Raw genomic sequence first — 23,680 nt, forward strand, 5'->3', positions numbered from 1 at the left:
TGTTTTTGATTATCCATGATTCTCATTTATTGCTAGGACTTTTATCCCTGGGACACTATTTTTAAACACACTTGGATCTGATAGAACTGATGAATTGGCCTAAATCCCTAAGTTATATTTACTAAGTAGGAGACACGTGAGCATAATGTCAAGCACCAGACTGCCCCAGAACTTTGAATTTCAACATACCATCCACTTCCATCTGTGTTTTATGACCTTGGGAAAGTTACCCTCTTTGAATGCCAACTCGTTTATCTATAAAATAAAGACAATAACAATAATTACAATAATAGCTTCCAGTAGTTATTGGGTGCTTGCTATGTGCTGGGTACTGCTGTAAGAACTTCACATGTACTAATTCATTTAATCCTCATGGCAACCCTAAGATCTAGGTACTATTATTATGCCGTTTTATATATAGGGCAATTGAAGTAACCTGGCTGAGTTCACATAGCTAGTTGTAAGAGATCCAGGATTTGACCCTAAGTAGTCTCACTCCAGAGTTTGTAATCGTGTTTTTCCCTGCTAGCCTCTAGCTTGTACAGGTGTTGGAAACAAAATACCATGTGGTAGCTGCCACCATTATTATTGCTATCATTGTTGTTATAATATTATTTCTCATACACAAGAGAGAAAAATAGAAAGAATTTGTCTTTGGAGTTCCTTTTTGCTTATGCTTAGAATTACTGCTATTGCTATCCCCAAGTTAGAGTAACTATTTTTCTATTTAATTTTGCTTGCCTCCCACATTTACAATAGTTCACTGTTTTGCTTCATGCAGCCTCACATTCTTAGGCTACAGAGAATTTTCTAGTTGCCCTCTGACCCTCAGAGCAGATTATCTATTTTTCCAGCTAGAAAAACAGAAACAGTGGGGGCAACCCAGCAACTAGATTCTGAATAAGAACACTGGATTACACACAACTTGCAAACAAAAACCATGGAGAGTGTTTTTACCCCAAGCCACACAGAGGTCAGATGAATTCCTATTTCTTGACTATCATTCATTTATACTAAATTACTAGAAAAATCCTCAAGCTTTATGAATGCAACCATCTTCTTTCTTTCCCACTCTCGTTGTCTAGTTGACCTCTTACCCTCTACTCTTCACTCTCAAATAGCAAGGAATGCTTTTCTTATTGATGGCTAAGAACATGTTTGAAAGCACAGAAGATTTTTACCTGGGGTAACTGCATATCATACTCAATTCCTTTCCATAGTTTTAAAGACTAAAATATAGAGAAAGCGCAAAACTTCTCACAGCAGGGTTGTAAGAAAATCCTTTCTTATCCTAGTGAAAAATATATGATGTCTAGTGACCATCTGGGTCCCCTATTCTATCACATGAGTCCAGCTCTTAGTGCATTTTATCAATTGAAACACTCGAATATAGAATCTATTCTTAAATAACCAGGAACTCACAAAAATGCTTTACATATATTAATTCATCTATCTGCACAAAACCCCAATGAGGTAGGTACTTTTAAAAATATTTATCTTATAGATAAGCAAATGAGGACAGAGAGGGGTTAAGTGACTTGCTTAAAGACACAGTGAGTGGTGGAACCAGAATTTGAACTCAGGAAGTCTGGTTCTAGACACTACATTCTGAATCACTAAAGTAGCTCTTGGTTCTTCTGGTTTATGATAAACACTGAGCTCGAAATTGGAAAACATTACTTTTCAGGCTTTGAGCTTTGCCAGCCAGTGTCTATTTGGACCAGTGGCTTAATACCTCTGGCCTCTCTTTTTTCACAGATAAAATGGGAGGATTTAACTGAATTACATTCTGGGATTCTACAACCCTAGTCACTAAGGGTGACTCATTGGTCAAATTGTGAGATTCCAGATACATCTGTCAGCTCAACTTCTTACCATTCTGGTTTTTTGGAATGTAAAGAATGAAGTCATATGATCTTTTGGTATTGATAGGACTAATAGTGCTAATAAAGCCTATTGGGAAGTGATGAGAGTTTGACGTGCACCAAGTTCTTCATGTGACCATGATCCCTCAATCACTAGAAGTGAAGGAATCCCAAGGCCACTTGAAGATCATGGACTCACTAGTGAGTGACGTGATTCATCCATATTATCTGGCATGGGCATGGGGCCCTGGAGTGGAAGTCTTCCTTGTACTTCACTTTTTTTTTTGAGACAGAGTTTCATTCTTGTTGCCCAGGCTGGATGCAATGGCATGATCTCAGCTCACTGCAACCTCCACCTCCCGGGTTCAAGCGGTTCTCCTGCCTCAGCCTCCCGAGTAGCTGGGATTACAGGTATGTGCCATCATGCCCGGCTAATTTTTGTATTTTTAGTAGAGACAAGGTTTCTCTATGTTGGTCAGTCTGGTCTCAAACCTCTGACCTCAGGTGATCCACCTGCCTCAGCCTCCCAAAGTGCTGGGATTACAGGCGTGAGCTACCACGCCCATCCTGTCCTTTACCTTTTTAATTGGCCTTTCAGGCAGAGAGAGTTCTATGTGGACAAGTGGGCACATTTGATACTCAGAAAATGCATCTATTTCAGATACTAGTCTCTTCACAGAGGAGGGTTTTGGGGCTCCCAAAATGTGGTAAGTAGCAAATAATTACACAGTTACGGAAATGGCATAAATGTTGGGGTAGGCTTTCATTTAAAGTTTACCTCTGCACAGAGAGACAATGGAAAGAGAATTTTACACATTTGAGAATGAAACAACGTAGCAAGATATTATCTTCAAATATATCAGACTTTAACACATTATTTTTGTATATGTTAAGAGAAAGGAATATAATCCATGGGACCACTTTCTACACACATATAAATACACAACTGCAGTAAGACCACGTGTGGTAAAGAGTAGTCTACTTGTTGCCAACCTTGTCATGCAGAGTTACCCTCCTGGAGGAGTTAGGTATGGAAGGGTGAGCTGGAAAACAGCACTTTTTCTTTTCTAGATCAAGGGAGGGTCAATCCAGCTCACATGTGGTTTCACTTCACTCCACCATGAGTCAGTTATATTGTCAGCTTCTATTGAGTTAAAGATAAAGTGCCTGACACTATCCATTTTCACATAAGGTGTTTCTAGGTGTGCCTGGGATGTGCCTTCCCAAGGCCTATGGTAGTACCTAGCAGGTAATGCAGAAAAAAAGAAGAGAGAAATGGAAGCATTCCTGGCCCCCAGACTGTCATCCTACTGTCTCCCCTCACTTGTGAACAAATGGCCTACCATTTATGCTCCCTAACCCCCAAAAGCCACAGAGTCAAACTGGACAGTGGGGCACATCTTGTGAAGGAGATCTGGCTCCATATCAGCTTCTCCTCCCCATTAGAATTATGGCATCATTTTCTCATGAAAGGAGCATTGATAAATGGTCTAGTTATGGTGGTTTTACATCAATAAATATCTTGCTTGCATCAATTTCCTTCTGTGGTTTTCTACAGCACGATGAAACTTAAAATTGTGCAGGCTCTGCTCATCATGTTCTCTGATTTTTGTTGGCATGCTAGTCTAGGGAGAAAGTTGAGGCAGGAAAAGTATGGTAGAAGGAGGTGGGGGGTCTGTTGCCCATCTACAAAGATTTTTTTTTTTTTTTAATTTGAGAGAATTTCCCTATCAAGTGCATCAGTGGCATAAGCTTTGTGAGCCCAGGAGGTTGAGGCTGCAGTCAGCCATGATTATACCACTGCATTCCAGCCTGGGTGACACAGCAAGACCCTATCTCAAAAAAAAAAAAAAAAAAAAAGACCAAAGGAAAAAAAAAAGGGTGCAGTCTGATTTCTCAAAGAGCATCCTGAGCACATTCAGTAATGATCTACAGTGTCCTCCCATTTGCACTTTGACTCTAATAAAGGAGTAACCCATGTTTGACATGTGGGGTTTTACTAATGCCAGAGTATACATTTCCTGACACTTTTACTTTTTAAACTTCAAAACAACTTGAATGTCCATTTCACATCTGAGAGATCTCTGTAGCACTGCTGTTTCTCTGTGTTAAGCAAATCTTCCAATGACATCTGTACAATAAGCAAGCACTTTGAAGACTGATCAGATAGTGGGGCTCTGAAAACCAACCCTCTGAAATAGCTCATGTGGCAAGGGATGAAGGGAAGCCCTAAAAGAAGAAATAAGGAGAGACTAATAATTCAGTATCTTGTACTTCTATAACACCTAGTTTCACAGAATTCAGAAAACTTTGCAAAACATTCTAACCGAAGAATTCTTGAGTTTACCACTGAGGGAGATGGCAAGTCATTGGTATTGCATGAACCATGTGGTCCGTCTGTCTTCCATACTTTTTCACCATTGCCTGAAATGCAACATACATACATTGCCCTGTCTTCTAGATCTCTCTCATATGTCCTGAGCTATGAAAGGTGTCTGAGGCAGCATGGCACCTTGGAGAACACATGAAAGCTATAGATAAATTGTGAGGCTTCAAGTTCCAGTGTTGTCCACAGGGACAGAGGTTTAACAAAAGTTAATTATTGCATTATGTGGTTACAGGACACAGATCTATCAGATTCCTGGTCATTGAGAGTAACTAGAGATACTCTTATACAGTGGAATCCAGCAATTTTAGGCTTACCTGGAAGACTGAAAGGGGACGGAAGGCAGGGCACAAAACTGCCCTGAGGTTTCTTGAAAACCCTGGATTGGGACTCTGGGGGAATATCTAATTAGTAGATCAATAACATGTGTGATTCGATTTTTAAGAAAAAATATTTTACTAGCTCTAAGAACAAGACACTCAGCTCAGTGGTTACCTTCTCAAGGTCACCTTTTCTAACCTGGATTAGGTGAATCCATCATCTCTGTGTTTCCATAAAACACTGGTTGATATCTCTAACATGACTGTTACGGGTCTGTCTCGTAACAATCTGTTTCTATATTGGTTTCCTAATAAGTTGTTAGTGCCTGGCCCAGGGTCTATGTCCTAGACTTTACTGTTTCTCCAGAACCTATGACACAGTAAGAATTTTATAAATGTTTGCTGAACTGTGCTGGATTTTCTCTTAACCAGTAGAAAATGCCCACCCTCCCAAGGATTAGAGCTAATAGGAAGAGATAATGAAGGCCGGGCATTCTTGGTCTAGACTGGGCAGTACCTTTCCTCTATAACAGAGCCTATCTTTCCTTCAGGAGAAAAGGTGAGAACACAGTTTTCTAAAGTGCACACAAATCACCTACATCCTCCAATCAAGAACCACTTCTTACAAAGATACATAAAAACCCCTACAAAACCCAAAACTAATCTCTATTACCATTCATAGAGTACTTAGTATGAGCTAGGCACTGTGCTGAGCGCTTAACACACTTATCCTCACGACCACTCTCTGGGGTTAAAGAGGCAGAAACTGAAGTTCTGAGAAGTTCAACAACCCACCCAAGGCCAAAGAGGTAGCATATCATATGAACTGGATTTTAACCCTGATTTGTGGGACTCAGAAGCCCATGCTCTCACAGCTGGAATGAAGGGCTAGGAATCAGTCATTTACACCTTAGTGTGAATTAGTTTAGGTAGTTTTCTTTTCCTAATTCTTAGCTGAGTTGAATTGAATGGGGATGGGGGTGGTGAAGAGTGAAGAAAAATAGTTGAAAGAAGTGAGAAGACTGTACCCTGTACAAGTGACTGAGAAGGGTCAGCTGGGAATTTGGGTAGTCAAAAGACAAGGTGACTGAGAATAAGTCTTTAGGGGATAGAGGGAACAGGCACTAGGAAAGTCAGAAAGAGAGTGGCACAGAAAAGGAGGCAAGGACCCAGGTTTGCCCTGGGGAAAGAGAAGAGAAGTGGGGTAGGGGGGTGGAGAGAGAGAGAGAATGTGTGTGTGGGTGGGTGGTGGTCGGGGGAGTGGTGGTGCTGGTAATTTACAACATGAACAAGCATCACCGAAGCATAAGCTAGACCAGTGGCGGAGCAAAGATACAAAGCTTTTTCCTGATTTATAAGCAAAGGATGCATCTCTGCATGTCTTAGTATTTCTTTATTTTTTTTAAGGATATGAGCTTTTTGCCTAATAACTCAGCGGTGGGTTTGAACACATTCACTTTAGGTCTACTAGACTTCTCTTTTAGCATGCTTCATTTCCTATGCGTTGGGCTCTGCCCTGAGAAATCTGTACTCTAATGACTTTTTGACTGTCTTTCAAATGCTCACTTTCACCAGGAGCCTAGTCCTACTCTCGTTAACTCAGAGTATAAGATGAAGGTTATCTGATAGAGATGAAGCAGACCTTGTTAACTTGTGATGTTGACTAGGTTGTAAGCTGCTATGAGACTACAGTTGGTTCTTTACACTGCGGTCATTCCCATGCTTACACCATGGTACCCAGGACAGTGTGAGAGACAGACGGGATGATGGATGGATCTATAAACACAGTGATAGAGGGACAGACAGCCTCGGACTCTCAGTAACTGCTTTGGAATTAAACATACTTTGTTCCAAGTTTGGACCTGCCACTGGCTAGTTACGAGATATCTCACTAAAGACAGTTTCCTCAGCTGTAAAGTTAGGATAGGAATAGAATCACTCTTATAAAATTGTGGGGAAGATTAATCAAAACAATGTATATAAAGTGATGGGCACAGTGCCATGCATATTGTAAGTGCTTAATAAATAGAAGCTATGAGGGAGGCCACACCTTGCTCAAAGATGACCTGTGAAGGTCAGCAAGGATATGGGGGCAAGACGCCCTGTGCCTTATCTCTACCATGATGTGGCTTTTCCTTTTTTCTTTCTTTTCTTTCCTTTAGTCTCTTTGTTCCTTCTTGCCTTCCTTACTTTATCCTTCTTCCCTCCCACAAACATTAGAGGAGACAACTGGCTAGGAATAACACAATTCATAGACGCTTCCTGATTTCTTCCTGCCTTATCCCAGGCCGTTGCAGCCACCGGGACACAGCAGCTCATTTCAGGATCACACTTCTTGTCAAGATAGTGAGTTCTTGTGATATCTGGTCATTTAAAAGTGTGTAGCACCTCCCCATATTTCTCTTGCTCCTACTTTCACCATGTGAAGTGCCTACCCCTGCTCTGCCTTCCACTATGATTGGAAATTTCCTGAGGCCTCTCCAAAAGCAGATGCTGCTGTGCTTTCTGTACAGCCTGCAGAACTGTGAGCCAATTAAACCTCTTTTCTCTTTTCTTCCATTTTTTTCTTCTTGAGTTGCATGACTGCATGGTGCACTCACGGCTCACTGCAGTTTTGACCTCCTGAGCTCAAGTGATCCTCCCACCTCAGTCTCCCGAGTAGCTGGGACAACAGGTGCATGCCACTATGGCTGGCTAATTTCTGTATTCTTTGTAGAGACAGGGTTTCACAATGTTGCCCAGACTGGTCTCAAACTCCTGGGCTCAAGTGATCCTCCCACCTCAGTCTCCCAAAGTGCTGGAATTACAGACATGAGCTACTACGCCCAGTGTCTCTTCTCTTTATAAATTACCTAGTCTCAGGTATTTGTTTATAGCAATGTGAGAACAGCCTAATACACCAGCCCATGCTACAGAGCAAGTGAGAAAGCTGACATCTGTCTGATCTTAAAACCCTACGATATTTCTTTTTTTCCAGGCAGTGTCTCTACTCCTGGTGGGGAATATTTAGCTTTGGCATTGCCAACTCTCCTCTTGGTCTTGTCCTACTGAAGTTTCCCCATTCTTAAAAATTGCCAAGATCCCCCCATTAGGAAAAATCATATCGGGTAAAAAAAGAAACACCATGATGAGATGACAATCAGCTATCTCTTCCAGAGGCATATATATGATCAAAGTAAGTCATGGCTTGGTATTTAACAGCATCACTAATGTGGAATACGTGTCAAGCTCCAGGCAACTTGGGCAGAGGGCCCTTTCTACCTGTGTGAATCACATAGTAGCTCCTTTAGGCAGCCAAAAAGGTGTCTGTGTCTACCCACTCAGTGACCAGAGTCGATAGCAGTAAATCACAGAGAAGGCACCACTTTCAGCTGTTCTAGCACGCAGCCTACAGCCCGTGTCTGTGCCTGTCTAGGCCTCAAAGACGGTAACTCCCCATGTAAAAATTGAAGCCTCATGAGAAGGTAATGAGCATCTACGGGTCTGGGAGCTGTGTTAATGCAGCGACAATCATTCTTCCCTTAGGTTTCCTTGTGTCCCTGACATAAACACCAAAGTGCACTGCAGCCCTGGATAAAGATAACTAGATAAAATGATGAAGAGAAAGAGGGAATGGAAAAGACATGAATGAAGGAAGAATTCACTATGAAAAAGAAGGTAGCTGGCTGGGCTCTGCTTTGTGACAGATCTTTCTGCATCTGCAGTAGATAACCTAAGAACCGACTAACCTTGGCTGGCACCATGACAGGAATAGTATTTTCAGAAGTATGAACTGTTCCTGAACTGTATCTGCCAGATTATTGGATACAAATCAGAGCATTCTCTTTTTCACTCCCTCATTTTTATGTCGCTTAAACATCTCTTTTTCTCTATCTCTTTCTCAGGTCTTTTTCCTACTTTGTTTTCCAAGTTTAAGGAACATAGTCATATAGCGTATTTATAACTATAAGGTCAATAGAAAAACTCTTCTCATCAAATTGTTCATGAGGCCTTCTGCTCAAAATTTCCAAAGAAGGCATCTTGTATACTTAGGAAGCAATAATCATCATTTCAAAGCATCAGCCAAATTATTGCCTGCTCTTAAATTGTTACTTTAGGACTTTGGAAACACTAGATTGTAGGGAAAGCAAAAAACTGAAAGAAAAAACAAAGATTTATCTTGGGAAACTCCACGTTAGTACTGTTGATTGATTTGTAAGGTGGAAGGTTTTGAGCTATAAACCTCCAAAGTTTCATCACCATATCCACAGGAGAAAGCTATCTGGTGGTGCTATTTCCATTCTCGTGGTGCTTATGAACAATGAGGTTGATGACTGGTACAGATACATCAACTCTTAGTGCAGTGAATAACTCAGGAGGTTTAAGTTAATAAGTGTCTTAAGAAGAGCAGCACTTAAGGCATCCAGGATTTAGAAAATAGAGTGACCCCTCCAGGACCATTCCCAAACTCTGGCTTTGGCTGCTACCGGGAACAAAGTGGGTCTTGTTCACTACTGTATCTCCCACACAATGCTTGGCACAAAGCAGACATTCAATAGACATTTGTTCAATGGAGACTAAAGGAAGAGAAATTCTCGTTATCTTAAAGGGCATCATAACATTCTAAATGGAGGGATACAGGATATGTGTATCCCTTTACACATAAACAAACACCATTAAGGCATTATAAAAATATTTAGCATTTCAATGTTGAACCATCCTTGCTGCCTAAATGCTTTCACCTACATTTTTCTTATGGCCATGTAAGTCTTGTTCCCTGCAGACTTTTCGTAACTCTTTATAGTTAAAGCCAGTTTGTGTTTTGTAACTAATAGAAGTGCTTTGTCTTTGGAACTTATATTTGACTCAAGGTATTTTTCTGATTAGAATTTAATTTTTCCTTCTTTGTTGAAAAGTTTCAATTCTGTGGATAATTATCATTTCCTTCAAAGAATCACAGAATATTAGAGCTGGAAGGGTTGCCAGGGATCAGACAGCAGCACCGCTCATGATGCCCTGACACCCTTCCTTGGGGCTGTATCCTCCTCCTGCCAAGTGGCTAGGCCAAGTCAACACACACTGGGTTGATCATGGGAACAAACAAAATGTGAACATACCTGGGACAGGAGGGCGTTAATTTTTCAATGAAAAAATGTTACGGTTCAGATCACACAGAGCACACTCTTTATTTTTGACTCTACATGAGAAAAAGGAAATATGCCTACGATAAAAGCTAACCCTCATTACCAGTTTAGCTTTCTTGGATGAGCAGCGAGAGTCATCTTTCTCTAAGTAAATCTGAAGGTTCCACACCCCTGGCTAATATCCTTGAATGGCTCTTCAGTGCTCACAGGACATAAAGTCTAAACAACTTAACTTGGCATACTGGACTCTCCTGGATCTGACCTCTGTCCGTTCTCTAACACTTGCTTCCATTTTTTGTCCTGCATTTTGTGCTCATGGTTTTCCTTCTGCCTGCAACATCTTCCTTCTTTACTTGGATAACTCCTACTTATGCCTTACCATTCAGCACAGGCATTGCCTCCTCCAGGAAGCCTTCTCTCAGCCTCAAGCTTCCACCAAACTCCATGCTTGCCCTATTCATGAAGTTACTGTTTTGAAATCTTCTTCATCTATTAACTGGTAACTCCTTTAGGACAGGGTTTTGTCTTCTAGTCATCCCTGACAACCAAATACAAGCAGACACAAAGATGCTTGTTATTTGTTTTTTTTTTTTTTCCTGAATTGGGATGCAAAAACACTGTCTGCTTTAATATTTGTGCAGAAAGTTAACTCTAACCAATGGTTTATATAAAGGCATTTCCCAGAGTCTAGGCAGAATTATGTGGTCTAAGGTGCTGTCCAATCACATAGATGTTAAGAAACCAGAAAAGCTTCCCTCTCAGGACGTAATTGCATGGATTTTCCTAATGCTGATGTTTCTGTCTCTCTAGAATGAGTCATATCATATATGCTTTCAGGTGACATGATGGGAAGGTAGACCTAACCCCTTGATTTTCACCCCAAACTCATGCAGCAACTAAATATATGCATGGAAGGCAACTGTCTTTATTATTTACTTATTTATTTATTTAGTTTCGAGACAGAGTCTCACTCTGTTGCCCAGACTGGAGTGCAATGGCACCATCTTGGCTCACTGTATCCTCCTCCTGGGTTCAAGTGGCTCTCCTGCCTCAGCCTCCTGAGTAGCTGGAATTACAGGGGCTAGCCACCACACTTGGTCAATTTTTGCATTTTTAGTAGAGACGTATTTTTGCCATGTTGGCCAGGCTGGTCTCGAACTCCTGATCTCAGATGATCCACCCACCTCAGCTTCCAAAAGTGGTAGGACTACAGGCGTGAGCCACCGTGCCTGGCTTCAAAGCGATTTCTAATATCATCAAAGCTTATTTCTCATAGATTCAAGGCTGATGTAACAGGTGATGTAAAGATATTCCTTTCCATGTATGACCATGTATGACCATGGAAAGGAATATCTTTAGGAAAAATGAAGATTTTAGCCCTGAGGCAAATAAACATACGACCTTTACTCTTGTTGATGTCAAAATGCTGCTGGGGACAGTTGTGATCACTGGGCTAATACAGTCCCACTAGAGAAACAAAAGAGACTCTCACTGGCCCAGTCAGGCCCAACTGTTAAGGAACAGGCTATGGTAGGTTCCTATCCATCAACGGAAGAAAAGAGAGAGACAGTGTAAGATACATCTGAATTTACCAAGGGGAAGGCAGTAGTAACAGCATTAACTCTTCAAAGGCGCCTGGATATGGACTCAATTTCTGTGGATGCCAGTGAGCTCTGGTGTACTTTTGCTTTAAGCACTTAAAAGTTAGTATGGACAGAGCCAAAAGGCAGCGTATGGAGATTTAGGAGTACAACAGAAGATAAACCAATATTTCAAGAGCATGTTGAAACAGTAACCTTTAAAACAAGTTGTCACAGGGGAAGAACATGCAAAGCTTTGAAAGCTCCATCAAATAAATTAAAATATGATTGTGTTAAAAGGCAGCACCTTCTGCTCTAGCCGTTGTAAGCTAATATAAAAGAAAATTTGAAATTGAAAATCATTTGCTGCTAGTATACATGGATTTTGTTAGTGTATAATAAAATAGGCATTCTGAAGTATGCTTTTAAAGAGAAGACTCTGTGACCTTTCAGACGTGTTTCTTAACTCTCTCCTTTCAAACAGGGATTCTCAAGCTTCGTTTATAGCTCTTGCTGGTTCTAAGAACCATCCTAGGTCTGAGAACAGAGACTGGGGCTGGGGCAGGGGGAGGGCAGAAACCAAGTACTGTTCCTGGAATTATGAGCTTTTTTCCCCTTCCCTGTTTATCTATTCTGTACGACTCAGCTGTTCTCTGTTGCACAGAAATAAAAGTTTAGTTTAAAAAGTATGTTAGAACAAAGCTGCAGAAATTGCTTGGAATTTCCTTCATTTTCAGCATCTGGCTTTCATTGCTTACTTCATTCCCCTCCTCCACATACGTTTACCAAATCTTTTCAACACACACTGGCCTGGCTATCAAATGCTATAATTAATAACAGTCATACACTTTTTTTTAAAGGTAGTACTTTCTGCTTTTCCTTGGGCTGCTCTTGTCATTGCTATTGTAAACCAGGGAGATAGTTGTTAAAGCTTATTATTATTTTGGAGACAGGGTCTCATTCTGTTACCTAGGCTGGAATGTAGTGGTGTCATCACAGCTCACTGCAGCCTTGACCTCCCTGGGTTCAGTGATCCTCCTACTGTAGCCTTCCAAGCAGCTATGACTACAGGCACCCCCCAACCAACACACGCCCAGCTAATTTCTGTATTTTTTATAGAGACAGAGTTTTGCCATGTTGTCCAGGCTGGTGTTGAACTCCTGATCTTAAGCAGTTCATCTGCCTTGGCCTCTCAAAGTACTGGGATTACAGGCATGGGCCACCACACCCAGACTAAAGCTTAATTATTAAGACTTTAGGTAAATAAAAACATCTAATACAATTTAAGGCCTGAATTTTTAAAAATCATGTTTTCTTTTAAACTAGAAGTACTAGTTTGAAAATGAAAAGAAAGGAGAAGATAATGAATTTTTCTGAGTGTCTACTATGTTTCTATTTCAGAGATGAGAAAATTGAGGATTCAAAAGGTGTATGGCCTCTTGAAGGTCAGATAGCTGAAAGTGACAGAGCAGATCTAAATCAATGTGCTGATTCTTTTATTTTGGTGTCTCAGGGATGTAAAAGATTTTTAGTGCATAATATTAAATGACAAAATCAGGTTTCCCAACAATACACACAGTAAGATCCCATTTACAAAGAGAAAAAGCTTTATCTATTTGTATATGTTCTTATATGTATATAAATTCATAGAAAAATATCTGGAAGTGTATGTAGCAAAGCATTAACAATGGCTATCTCTGGGTAGAAGAAGGAACTAGAACTGAAGAAGATGGTGGTGAAAGGGGAAGGTGTACCTTTTTTTTTTATTACTCCTGTTGTGCTTGCGTTTTAAAGAATGAGAATATTCATGCATTCCTTGTATAATAATAACACAGAAAACCTCCTTATTAGGAACGGGAGGCTGATTTCTTTTTTAATGACTGCTCTTAGGTCCTTTTTGGGCATTTCTCCCTTGAGCTGGTTTCACCACTGAAGGATTGGGTGGATGATATGGCTTCTAGACACACAAATTACTCATTAACTTTCATGGAAAATTTTCACTGGCAGCTCACGAGCAAAAATGGTCCTAACTTCTTATGGTTAATCTTAGGCAAAATTGTGAAGGGATTAACATCTGTCTTCCATATACTACTTTCAATCTTTCCTGACAATCAAACTCCTCCCTAGGTAATGCCTATAACTTACTTAACCTCCACCTCTCCCTCTCTTTTCTATTAAACCTTGTCCTTGTATCCTTACTTGGGGGATACTTTGCCATACATGCATGATAACATAAAAGGTTCAATCCTGACCGTGCGCGATGCGTCACGCCTGTAATCCCAGCACTTTGGGAGGCCAAGGTGGGCGGATCATGAGGTCAGGAGATTGAGACCATCCTGGCTAACACGGTGAAACCCCGTCTCTACTAAAAATACAAAATATTAGCTGGGCATGGTGGTGGGTGCCTGTAGTTCCAGCTACTCAGGAGGCTGAAGCAGGAGAATGGTGTGAACCTGGGAGGTGGAGCTTGCAGTGAGCTGAGATCTCACCGCTGCACTCCAGCCTGGGCAACAGAGTGAGACTCTGTCTCAAAAGAAAAGAAAAAGAAAAAAAAAAAAAAGATTCAATCCTGAGGCTATTTATGTTTTAAGTTGGCATTTAACGCCTTAAGCTTAAGGAAAGGATCAACAGCATCTGGAAGGTGGGAGAGAAGGGATAAGGAGGATGTAGAGGAGAGAAAGCACTGAGGTCTTCCCAGCTGTCATTGATAATATGGTCCAAACACTGCTACCTATAAATTTTGCCCTGGTCCTTCATACTCATTTATATAATAAACACTTAATAAGCATCTGCTGTGTGTCAAACGTTATACTAGGTGTCAGAAATATAGAAAGGAGGATTCAGACACAAAGCTGATAGCAAGAACTTTAAAATCTAGTACTCTTCAAACAGAAAATAACTATTTTTAAAAAGTGTTCAAAAAAATGTAGGCACTGCATGCACACAAACATACAAATTGGAACAATCAGAATACTTTCAGCTCAAGAAAACATCTTCCTGTCGTGAATAACCAGGTATGAGGATATATCTGCCTAAACCTGGTTAAAGTTAGACATGTGCTTCTGAACAATCCCTGCCACCACACAGAGTCCAGAGAAGTCAAGTTTAACCTTAGAAAGCCTGGCTAAACAGTTTGGACTTGCCCTCTGGGGACTTTCGTATTCTCCATGTGATCTGATAACTCTGACCACATACAAGAAAAAAAGTGGCTTCCTAACTGGTGTTCAGTGGGACTAACGACTGCCTGGGAAAGCTATTTATCTTAACCAGGGGGTGACCTCTCAGAGACAAAGGCCCAGCGGCTAAGACTTGAAATGTCATTTTGTTGTGTCCCACTGAAAATGCTATGGTATTTTTTTAAACACAGGCATAGCAGCACAGACCAAGACCCCAAAGGACACGGTCTAGAAACTTACATCCCATCAGAAGATACACAAAAATGTACAGGGAACGCTGAACCATGTGGGGTAGGAATTGTGAACTAAAGATCTAAATTGCTTCCAACAGAACAGAGGTTGTGGGTTGTGTGGGAAAACAACACACTATTATGCTCCTACCAAACACATTTTCTCTTCTGTGTACACTGAACACCAGGAGAAGGGAAGAAGAGATTTTTCTCTGACATCAGAGTGAGATATTCCACAGGACAAGAACCTCCATACAAATATCACTTTTAGGAGGAAAATCTATTTTGACTCTGGGATGGGATTAGGCCATTATAATTTGGTCCCCTTTATTGTTATAATTAGCAACCTTCTACAAATGTTTACACGTGTATGATCGACCCAAGAAACTCCTGGCTGTGCCCAGTGAGGGGTCTTGCCTGTTGGCTTGACAGTTGGCTGCTGGGAAATCAGAGAACTGAGTTTATCTGGAGCAAATGCAAATACATTCAGCTCAACAACAGTTCTTGCCTGTGAGTCAACAAAAGGGTCACAGGATAACCTAACTTTATCTAACTTAACCAGGGTTAGTACTCTGAGAATGAGAAGTAACATCTCATGTCTTATTCCTTTTGCTGCTCAGAGAAGGATTTGGGGACCATGAGTCCCAGCAGTTTTAAGCAAGTCCCAGGCACTGACTCCTCAGCACTGCCTCAGCATTTGGGTGTTGTTACAACATAGGAATGTGGTTAGAAAGACCCTTTTGCATATTTTTCAAATAATGGCAAATAAGCGAACAGAAATTACAGCAATCATTAGCACACAGCAGAAGCAGCTGTTTAATGCTTCTGCCTCCGAAATAAAGAATCACGGGACATGTGAGCAAGTCATGGTGACCTCAGATCATCATGTACAACCAGTTCACTTTGCAGATGTGGAAACATAAAGGGCAGACACCTTGCCCTATGCCACAGAGCTAGTTGGTGACAGCAGGATGAGAAGCCAGGCCTCTTGGCTGCCTGACAAAGAACCTTGCAGGCTTTCCATGCTGAATCGATACCACTTCTTCCTAGATGACAGGACTGTAGTCAAATAGAAGTTTGTGCCCTTTGCCCGTGCACTTAGGCTCAACAACTAGAGAGCTGCGAAGTTAGGACAGAGACATGGAACCAGGTAGGGCAGGGATAGAAAAGGAGGTTACTCAGGATTTCATGAACTGGACCTGACTTGGACTCTATCTTGTTGACTGCTGTTCTCATCGGTGGGGTGCTTCTCCAAAGCAGTGGCTGACTGATTTTCTGGTTGCCTTGGAGAATGTGGCATGAGTTGCCCTCTTAACTTCTGTATTTGAAGAGAGGATGCCCTTGTCCACCATTCAGATCATCATACAGAACAACTCTGGTGACTAGCAGGAGAAGTGTCACCATGGGATGTGCCTTCATCTGATTGCAGGAGGACTATGATCTGTACCCTCCAAGTCCCAAAGAAAGGAATCTAGCCAGCTGGGAAATAATACAAGCAGTGCGTCAGCATGACCAGCAAACTACTGTAAATGCCTGACAACAATACAGTTATTAACTGCTTCTTACATGACACACTTTGCAGAAAGAGGAAAACTATCATTTGAAATCAGCATTCCCCCTTTTATCTAGGATCTGACCCTATTCAGCAACATTTCTTCATTCCATCAGCAGATTTGAAAGTCTGGCTTTGGTTCTTAAATGTCTCCCTTCCAAACCCATAGATGAGATTTGCTCAAAAAGAAGTATCTAGAAGGCAAGTTTCTTAAGACACCATAAAATTGTATGGACTGAAGCAGTGATTGGATTGATTAACTCAGTCAAGGCTGTGACTCAAGGTTGGATAATAATGAGACCCAGGCAGGGCTGAACAATGAAATGCTCTAATTGATTTTACGCATGTGGAATGACACACACACAGCCAGAGCATGCTATAATGAATGTGCATGCTGTGTGCATATAGATGTCACAGTGGATCAACTATACCACCCAATTGCTTCAGGTCCTTATATTTTGCAATTCACAGACCAGTTCATTACTATAGTGTGAGTGCTTAGGACACAGGCTCAAAGGTGGCAGAACCCATGAAGTCTGTGGTCACCTCATGTTCCCTTTAGGGGAAAGCAACTGCGTGGCACACACACCTACCAGCCATGCCACAGGCTCATGTGCATGCACGGTATCTTCCAGACTCTGGCATGACCATTGATTGGGCTGGAATTCCAAAACCCTGGTTTCAATTAAACTTAAGTGGATTTGACTAAAAGTTTGAACTGATGCTAATTGGTTTTCAAAACACTGAGTAACAATAAGTGTTTCAGTCTCGCCCACTGAAAGATGCACCCAGTTCTGTATGTGCCCCTGGACAGCAGGGCAGGCCACACATCCCTTACCTTGCTGGGCAGGGATCCAAATTGCAGGATTTCAGGAGCTGTGGGGGCCGGCGGCTGGTCACGCACAGGTTCTCATCAGCAGGCTCCTGAGTCTGTTTGTTCAAGCAGCTCACCACAGCCTCCTGGACACCTGGGTACAAATCACACGGTCAGGCCAGAGTGCAAAGCGGGTGTGTGCGTGTGGGGGTGATGAAGTGTGGACAAGGCAGCTGGTGGGAGGTCCCTGTGGTCTGTAGGACTCTCGCTGCATGTCAGAGATGGCAGTTTAAAGCCCGGGACTGCCAATCTTGTCAAGCATCACTCCAACTGGGAGAAAGTACTCATAAGCTTGCTGCCTCTGGAAGCATGCTCCTTGAGGAGGGCAACTCCCCCACAGAAGACAGGCTGCTACCTAGACTCTTGAAATGCTTAAAAAATGCCACGAGGCTAATGCCACCAATGCTGGAACGTGATAATTCAATGCACAAGGAGCACAGGGTGACAAAAAAGGGCCTAAGAACTTCACATCTTGTATTTTAATCGATAGGAGTTTATTGTATTTGGAAGAGAGGCCCAAGGTCATGTTTCATATCCAGAATTCTGGAAACTGCTAGGCTCTTGGGGTCTTGAATCTAGGACTCCAGTCTTTGCTGTTTTTGTTCTGATTCTGGTTCATTTCTTTTGTGACCTAAGGCACCCTTGGAAGTTGGAACAAAGAAAGAGAATAAGATGCATAATAACCACAGCCATGGAAAACAACCTTTCCACTGACACCCACATGCCCTGACTCAGTGCTAGTGAAACAGCAGTTTGAGCAGTGACTGGCACACTGGGAAGTTCTCCAAGGTGGTCTGCAGGGCCCTTGGGGAGATGCTTATTTTTATTTTACTTTATTTTTTAATAAATAAATAAAGGCAGAATCTCGCCCAGGCTGGAGTGTAGTGGCACGATCTCAGCTCACTGCAACTTCTGCCTCCCGGGTTCAAGCGATTCTCCTGCCTCAGCCTCCTGAGTAGCTGGGATTACAGGTGTGTGCCACCACAGCCGGCTAATTTTTGTGTTTTTAGTAGAGATGGGGCTTCACCATACTGGTCAGTCTGGTCTTGAACTCCTGACCTCAAGTGATCTGCCCACCTCGGCTTCCCAAAGTGTTGGGATTACAGGCATGAGCCATTGCACCTGGCCCCCTTGTGGAGACATTTAAATGAGCAATGTAATAACCAGACATTTCATTTTGATGCCCAGTCATACTAATAGCTAACATTTATAGGATGACCATTATTAACCAGGTACCAAGGCTAAGAGCTTGGCATGCATCAACAATTGCACAAAGTAAGCAGTATTTTTATCCCCATTTTACAGATAAGAAAACAGGCTGGGAAGGGTGAAAAGACCTGCTTAAGGTCATACAGCTGTAAATGGTAAAGCTGAGAATGGCTGTGCCCTTAGCACTGACCAATAGACTTAATATTTAAAAACATTAAGAGGCTGTCATATCTGCTTCCCTGGAGATCTTTAGGAATAACCTAGGCGTTTGTCTGGTATCATTTCAGCAGAGTTCAGTTTAAGTGAAGAGGCAAGACAGGACATTCTCACTAATTTGCCTTCAGCCATACATAGCTGTGTAGATAAAGATACTTACATTTAAAGATACCTATCTATAGTTAGACATTTATATATAGTTATAGCAGAGTCTGGGACTATCCATGTACTTAGCAATATATATAAATACACACATATTGCCTTGCTTTATTTTCTGCATTGTTTCATCAGACACTACCTAGTATAGTACAGTTGACCCATCATGCTGCTCTCCTCCTACATACCCTGTGTTTCTCCAAGAAGTCATCAGCTCAATCATCGGCTAATACCTGCTAGGCTGATGTGACATTAATCTAGTCCACTTAGGAAGACCATCATTTAAAAAATGACTCAACCGGAGTCCAAATCATCTTTCTTCCTTGTAAGTCTGAGAAATTAAACATTAAAAAAAAAAAATCACAAAGTCGGGCGCAGTGGCTCATGCCTGTAATCCCAGCACTTTGGGAGGCCAGGGTGGGCGGATGACCTGAGTTCAGGAGTTCGAGACCAGCCTGGCCAAAATGATGAAATCTCATCTCTACTAAAAATACATAATTAGCCAGCTGTGGTGATGCACACCTGTAATCCCAGCTACTCGGGAAACTGAGGCAGGAGAATTGCTTCAACCTAGGAGGTGGAGGTTGCAGTGAGCTGAGATCACACCATTGCACTCCAGCCTGGGTGAGAAGAGCAAAACGCCATCTCAAAAATAAATAAATAAAAATAAAAAATGAATCACAATATTTACCCTGTGGCTGTGATGGTATCTTTATATTTTCTTTTTTCTAAATTGTTTATGAGCTTCGAAATTTAATTTAAATATATCATGGCCAATTCAGGGTGGAGCATTGGAGATTTCTATTAGACATTCAAATTATTCCATTATATTCTGTAATGCTGACTGCAGGGTGTTCTCCTGGTTGCAGCTCGGATGAGCCATTTGAAATTCATGGCATGATGACACAGCCAAACACTTCATAAGAAACTGTTGATGTCATCACTGATACTTCCCACTGGAATAGTCTAGCATTATTAAGGTAGTGTCGAGAAGTCACTGCATGTAGCTTTCTACCCCATGCAGAATCTAGAGCTGTGGTTATCTTAGAAGTTAAAATTTTAACTCATTTACCTGTTTGGTAGTATTCAAGAGATTCTAAATGAGACTCTAAAATAAAACATATTTTGGCTTTATTCATCTGTTGAAAACCTTATGAAATTGGGTCAACGATCCTGAGGCAGGAAGTGGGCCATGGGCTTGTCACATGCTTTACTTGAAAGTGACTGTATCAGGTATGTGAATAATGTGACCTGTGTTTCCACTTTGTGAACTCCTTCTTGATAGAACTTAGGCCCTTCTGGACACTGCCAAACCTCGCCCAGAGTCAGGTGTGTAAACCAGCTGGAGTGGCGGCGGCAGCGGCAGGACTGCTGTGGAGTTGAGAGTAGCAATCCGGAGGGAGCGTGGGAGTGATACTGGCTGCGGGAACCCGGTGACAGTGTGAGAAGTACTAGGTTTCTACAAGTTTGCATCATGCATGAGTATAAGTTAGTCATTCTTGGCTCAGGAGGCGTTGGAAAGTCTGCTTTGACTCTACAATTTGTTCAAGGAATTTTTGTTGAAAAATATGATCCTATGATAGAAGATTCTTATAGAAAGCAAGTTGAAGTAGATGCACAACAGTATAGGCTTGAAATCTTGGATACTGCAGGAATGGAACAGTTTATAGCAAGGAGGGATTTGTACATGAGAAATGGACAAGGCTTTGCATTAGTTTATTCCATCACAGCACAGCCCATATTTAATGATTTGCAAGACTTGAGAGAACAGATTCTTCGAGTTAAAGACACTGATGATGTTCCAATGATTCTTGTTGGTAATAAGGATGACTTGGAAGATGAAAGAGTTGTAGGGAAGGAACAAGGTTGAAATCTAGCAAGACAATGGAACAACTGTGCATTCTTAGATTCTTCTACAAAATCCAAAATAAATGTTAATGAGATCTTTTATGACCTAGTGTGGCAAATTAACAGAAAAACTCTAGTGCCTGGGAAGGCTCGTGAAAAGTCCTCATGTCAGCCGCTTTAATGTACTAAATGCCTTGCAGCTCTGAGTGAGGTCTGAAGAACTGTTGCCCAATTCAGCAGTGCCAGCATTCCAACTTTGTTAAACCTAGCAACATCTTCAATGGACTTTCCTGTGGTGGAACCCCTCAAGAGGCGGATGAAAGCTACTATATCAGTTTGCACATTCTAATCACTTTCCAGTATCACAAGAGACATTTTTCCTTATATAATAGTCCTAGAGTATGCAGCTGGTAAAAGCAGAGGCTACATCCATTATTACTGCTAAGAGACATTCTTCATCCACTAATGTTGTATACGTATGAAAATGGTGTACTGAATACCCTACCCCTGCCTCATACTTTGTATAGCAGAGTACAATAATATAAATCCTAAAAGCACCGCTATTGTAGCATAATAAAAGAAAGTCCAAAGAGCTCCTATGTGGACTACTCCAGATAACTTTGCTTCTTTGATACTTGTAGTTTATTGTAGTTTTCGTTAAAAGAAATTTAAGGTCATTATTATTGTACAAAATAAGTGCTTTGATTAATATGGCTATACAGTTTTTAAAATTTTTTAAAAAACCTATGGAGACAGTGATCTTGTCTGTAAAATACGATAGTCCTTTCAGTATAATGTCTTAAAGACACTGCCTTTAATATCTGTTGGGAAGGAAACGTCCAGACTTTTCAGATTTCTTATTATATGTTTCCTTTTTTGTTTATATAAGGAACAATGTTTATAGTTATATGTACAGTGGGTGTCTACGACAAGAAGTGTATATTTTCAAACAATTTTTTAATGATTTAACAATTTGTACAAATCATTTTCAGGCTTCTGCAGCTTTAGATTATCACTGTGAATTGCTTCCTGGCTCATGCAAAAGTGTATTTGCCATCTCAAATATACAGGTTTGGTATTTTTGCCTGTTAGTGATTGTTTTACATGTGTAACATTTTGGTTGAGATGTTAAATGGTGGACGAGTACTGTGGATGTGAATGTGGGAAGTAATTTTAATCGTATGTAATTGGTCACAAGGCCTAATTTGCAGTAACTATTGCTGTTTTATTTAACAATGCCTTGTTGCTTTGTAGGCATTAATGTTTGGATGTAAAGATTGTGTCTATCCAACAGTGAGCCACAATATTTAAACTGAGCAACCTAATGTTACAACTACTTTGAGGTGGCCAAATGTAAACTAAAAGCCTTAATTAAAGTGGTTCCATTTTGTAAAAAAAAAAAAAAAGAACTTAGGCCCTTCTAAGACTGCAAGGAATGGGGAAAGTAAGGGCTACCTTTCTAGAAAGACACCAATAATCTCCTCCCTTAGGTTTGTCAAACACAAATTTACATTACCCTAAACCAATAATCATAGCTCAGAAATTAAAATAACTCATGGGGTAATGAAGTGCTGAGACTAAGAAGCATTCCAGAGTTACTACATTCTAATCTAAAGTATTCTAAAACAAGGCACTAGGCCTCCCCAGTGCTGTGCTTTAAATCTCTGTTGTCACAGGGACCAGTTGCCTCATCCTTCTTAGGTGGAGCCCAGGGTGGTGGGTGAAGCTAAGGACAGAAGTTCTGTCATAATTAAGTAGTATCTGGGGTCAGCCCTGTGGTCAACACTCAATACATTTTTGTAGGATGAACAAATGCAATGGCTAAAGGGCAGGGCATTCTAAGCACAGCATGCAATTGAGGCTGAGGGGAGGTGGGAATGGGATGCCTGGGGAGGATGAACCTGGAGTGAGGGAGCCGCCCTGGAACTGGGAGTGTGGGAAGCTGGAGGAGGGAAAAATTCTGAGGGTTTCACCTTAGAGTTCACAGTAGAGTTGGCTCATGGGAGGCAGGCACGACGTGAGAAGTTAGCTCATCAAGTTTGTGCTCTTTCCAAAACAGCTAATACATGCTCTTAGGAGGACATTGTAAACCGACAGAGAACATGTTTAAGCACAGTAGTTGATGATTCTGGGTTTTCTTTTCTTGACAGAAGCAAAAAGGAGAGAGGACTTGTAAGAAAAGGGGAACAACAGGTACAAGGCTTCATCTTCCATTTTTGCTGAAGTCAATGTCAAGTTTTCCCCCAGCTAGATTTTAATGTGGATTTTACTGTCTAGGAGTTCAATACAATAAAGCTGATCGGGCTCAGTGTTGCTTTCCTTGATAACACCTACAGTTCATAAGTGGGAAATTAAAATCTAACAAGGAGGTGATAGTGGGACACAGGATACAGATCTGAGCAGGTTAGGCTCGTGTGCGATCTTCCAGAAAATGGGATTTTCAGTGTTTATATCTCCCAGAATAGCATAATTGTTACATGATATTTGATGACAGCTCAGGGAAACGCAGCCACCAACTACAGACTAAATTACTAACTAGTTCCTTCTGGTTGCTACCTCTGCTAGGTGAAAGGTTACTTTTATGTCTATCCAATTTCATCTCTTGAGATTACAAAAACAATAAAATTAGCCTGACCGGCCCTACAACCCAAAATTGATTTAAAATCTATTTATTAATCCTGCACATTTTTTGTTGGCTTCAGCAGAAATAATTAAAAATATATATTACCTTGTGGGTTACATCTTGGTGAAACATCAAAGTTGATAACACAGTAAAATCTTACTGCCAAACAAAGACTTGAAAAATATACATGTCCTATATACCAAAATAATTTTTTAGTGCATATGGGCATCATATGGACCATATAACCCAAGCATATTTTCATCACTTTGGAATTTTCAACTCTCACATTTTAGGCATAAATATATTACTTTGGCACAGTGACATAACTGAAGGTAAGTGTGTTCAGTTGTTGACATTTAAAGACCCAAGAAATTTCAGTAACATACCCTGCCTTGAATATAAAGGATGTACAATTTATGTTATATAAAAACACTTCGTTTCTATAGGTAGAGATCAATTGTATCTCAAACATCCAAGTCTTATTTCTAAATCAATATCTTCTGAAAACATTTTAAATTAAAT

General features: G+C 41.0%; 1 protein-coding gene and 1 pseudogene across 1 annotated transcript in view; one reads left to right on the forward strand and one right to left on the reverse strand.

The window, feature by feature from the left end:
- ADAMTSL1 (ADAMTS like 1) overlaps positions 1–23,680 on the reverse strand; it is a 437,416-nt gene that overhangs the window by 169,109 nt on the left and 244,627 nt on the right. Inside the window, exon 15 of the mRNA XM_023190023.3 lies at positions 17,071–17,200. Within this exon, the coding sequence (XP_023045791.2) occupies positions 17,071–17,200 (130 nt within the window). The remainder of the gene's footprint in view (positions 1–17,070; positions 17,201–23,680) is intronic.
- LOC111524731 lies at positions 20,162–20,716 on the forward strand (annotated as a pseudogene).

Source organism: Piliocolobus tephrosceles, chromosome 14 (assembly GCF_002776525.5).
Source record: "Piliocolobus tephrosceles isolate RC106 chromosome 14, ASM277652v3, whole genome shotgun sequence".
In the NCBI taxonomy this organism is placed as follows: Eukaryota; Metazoa; Chordata; class Mammalia; order Primates; family Cercopithecidae; genus Piliocolobus; species Piliocolobus tephrosceles.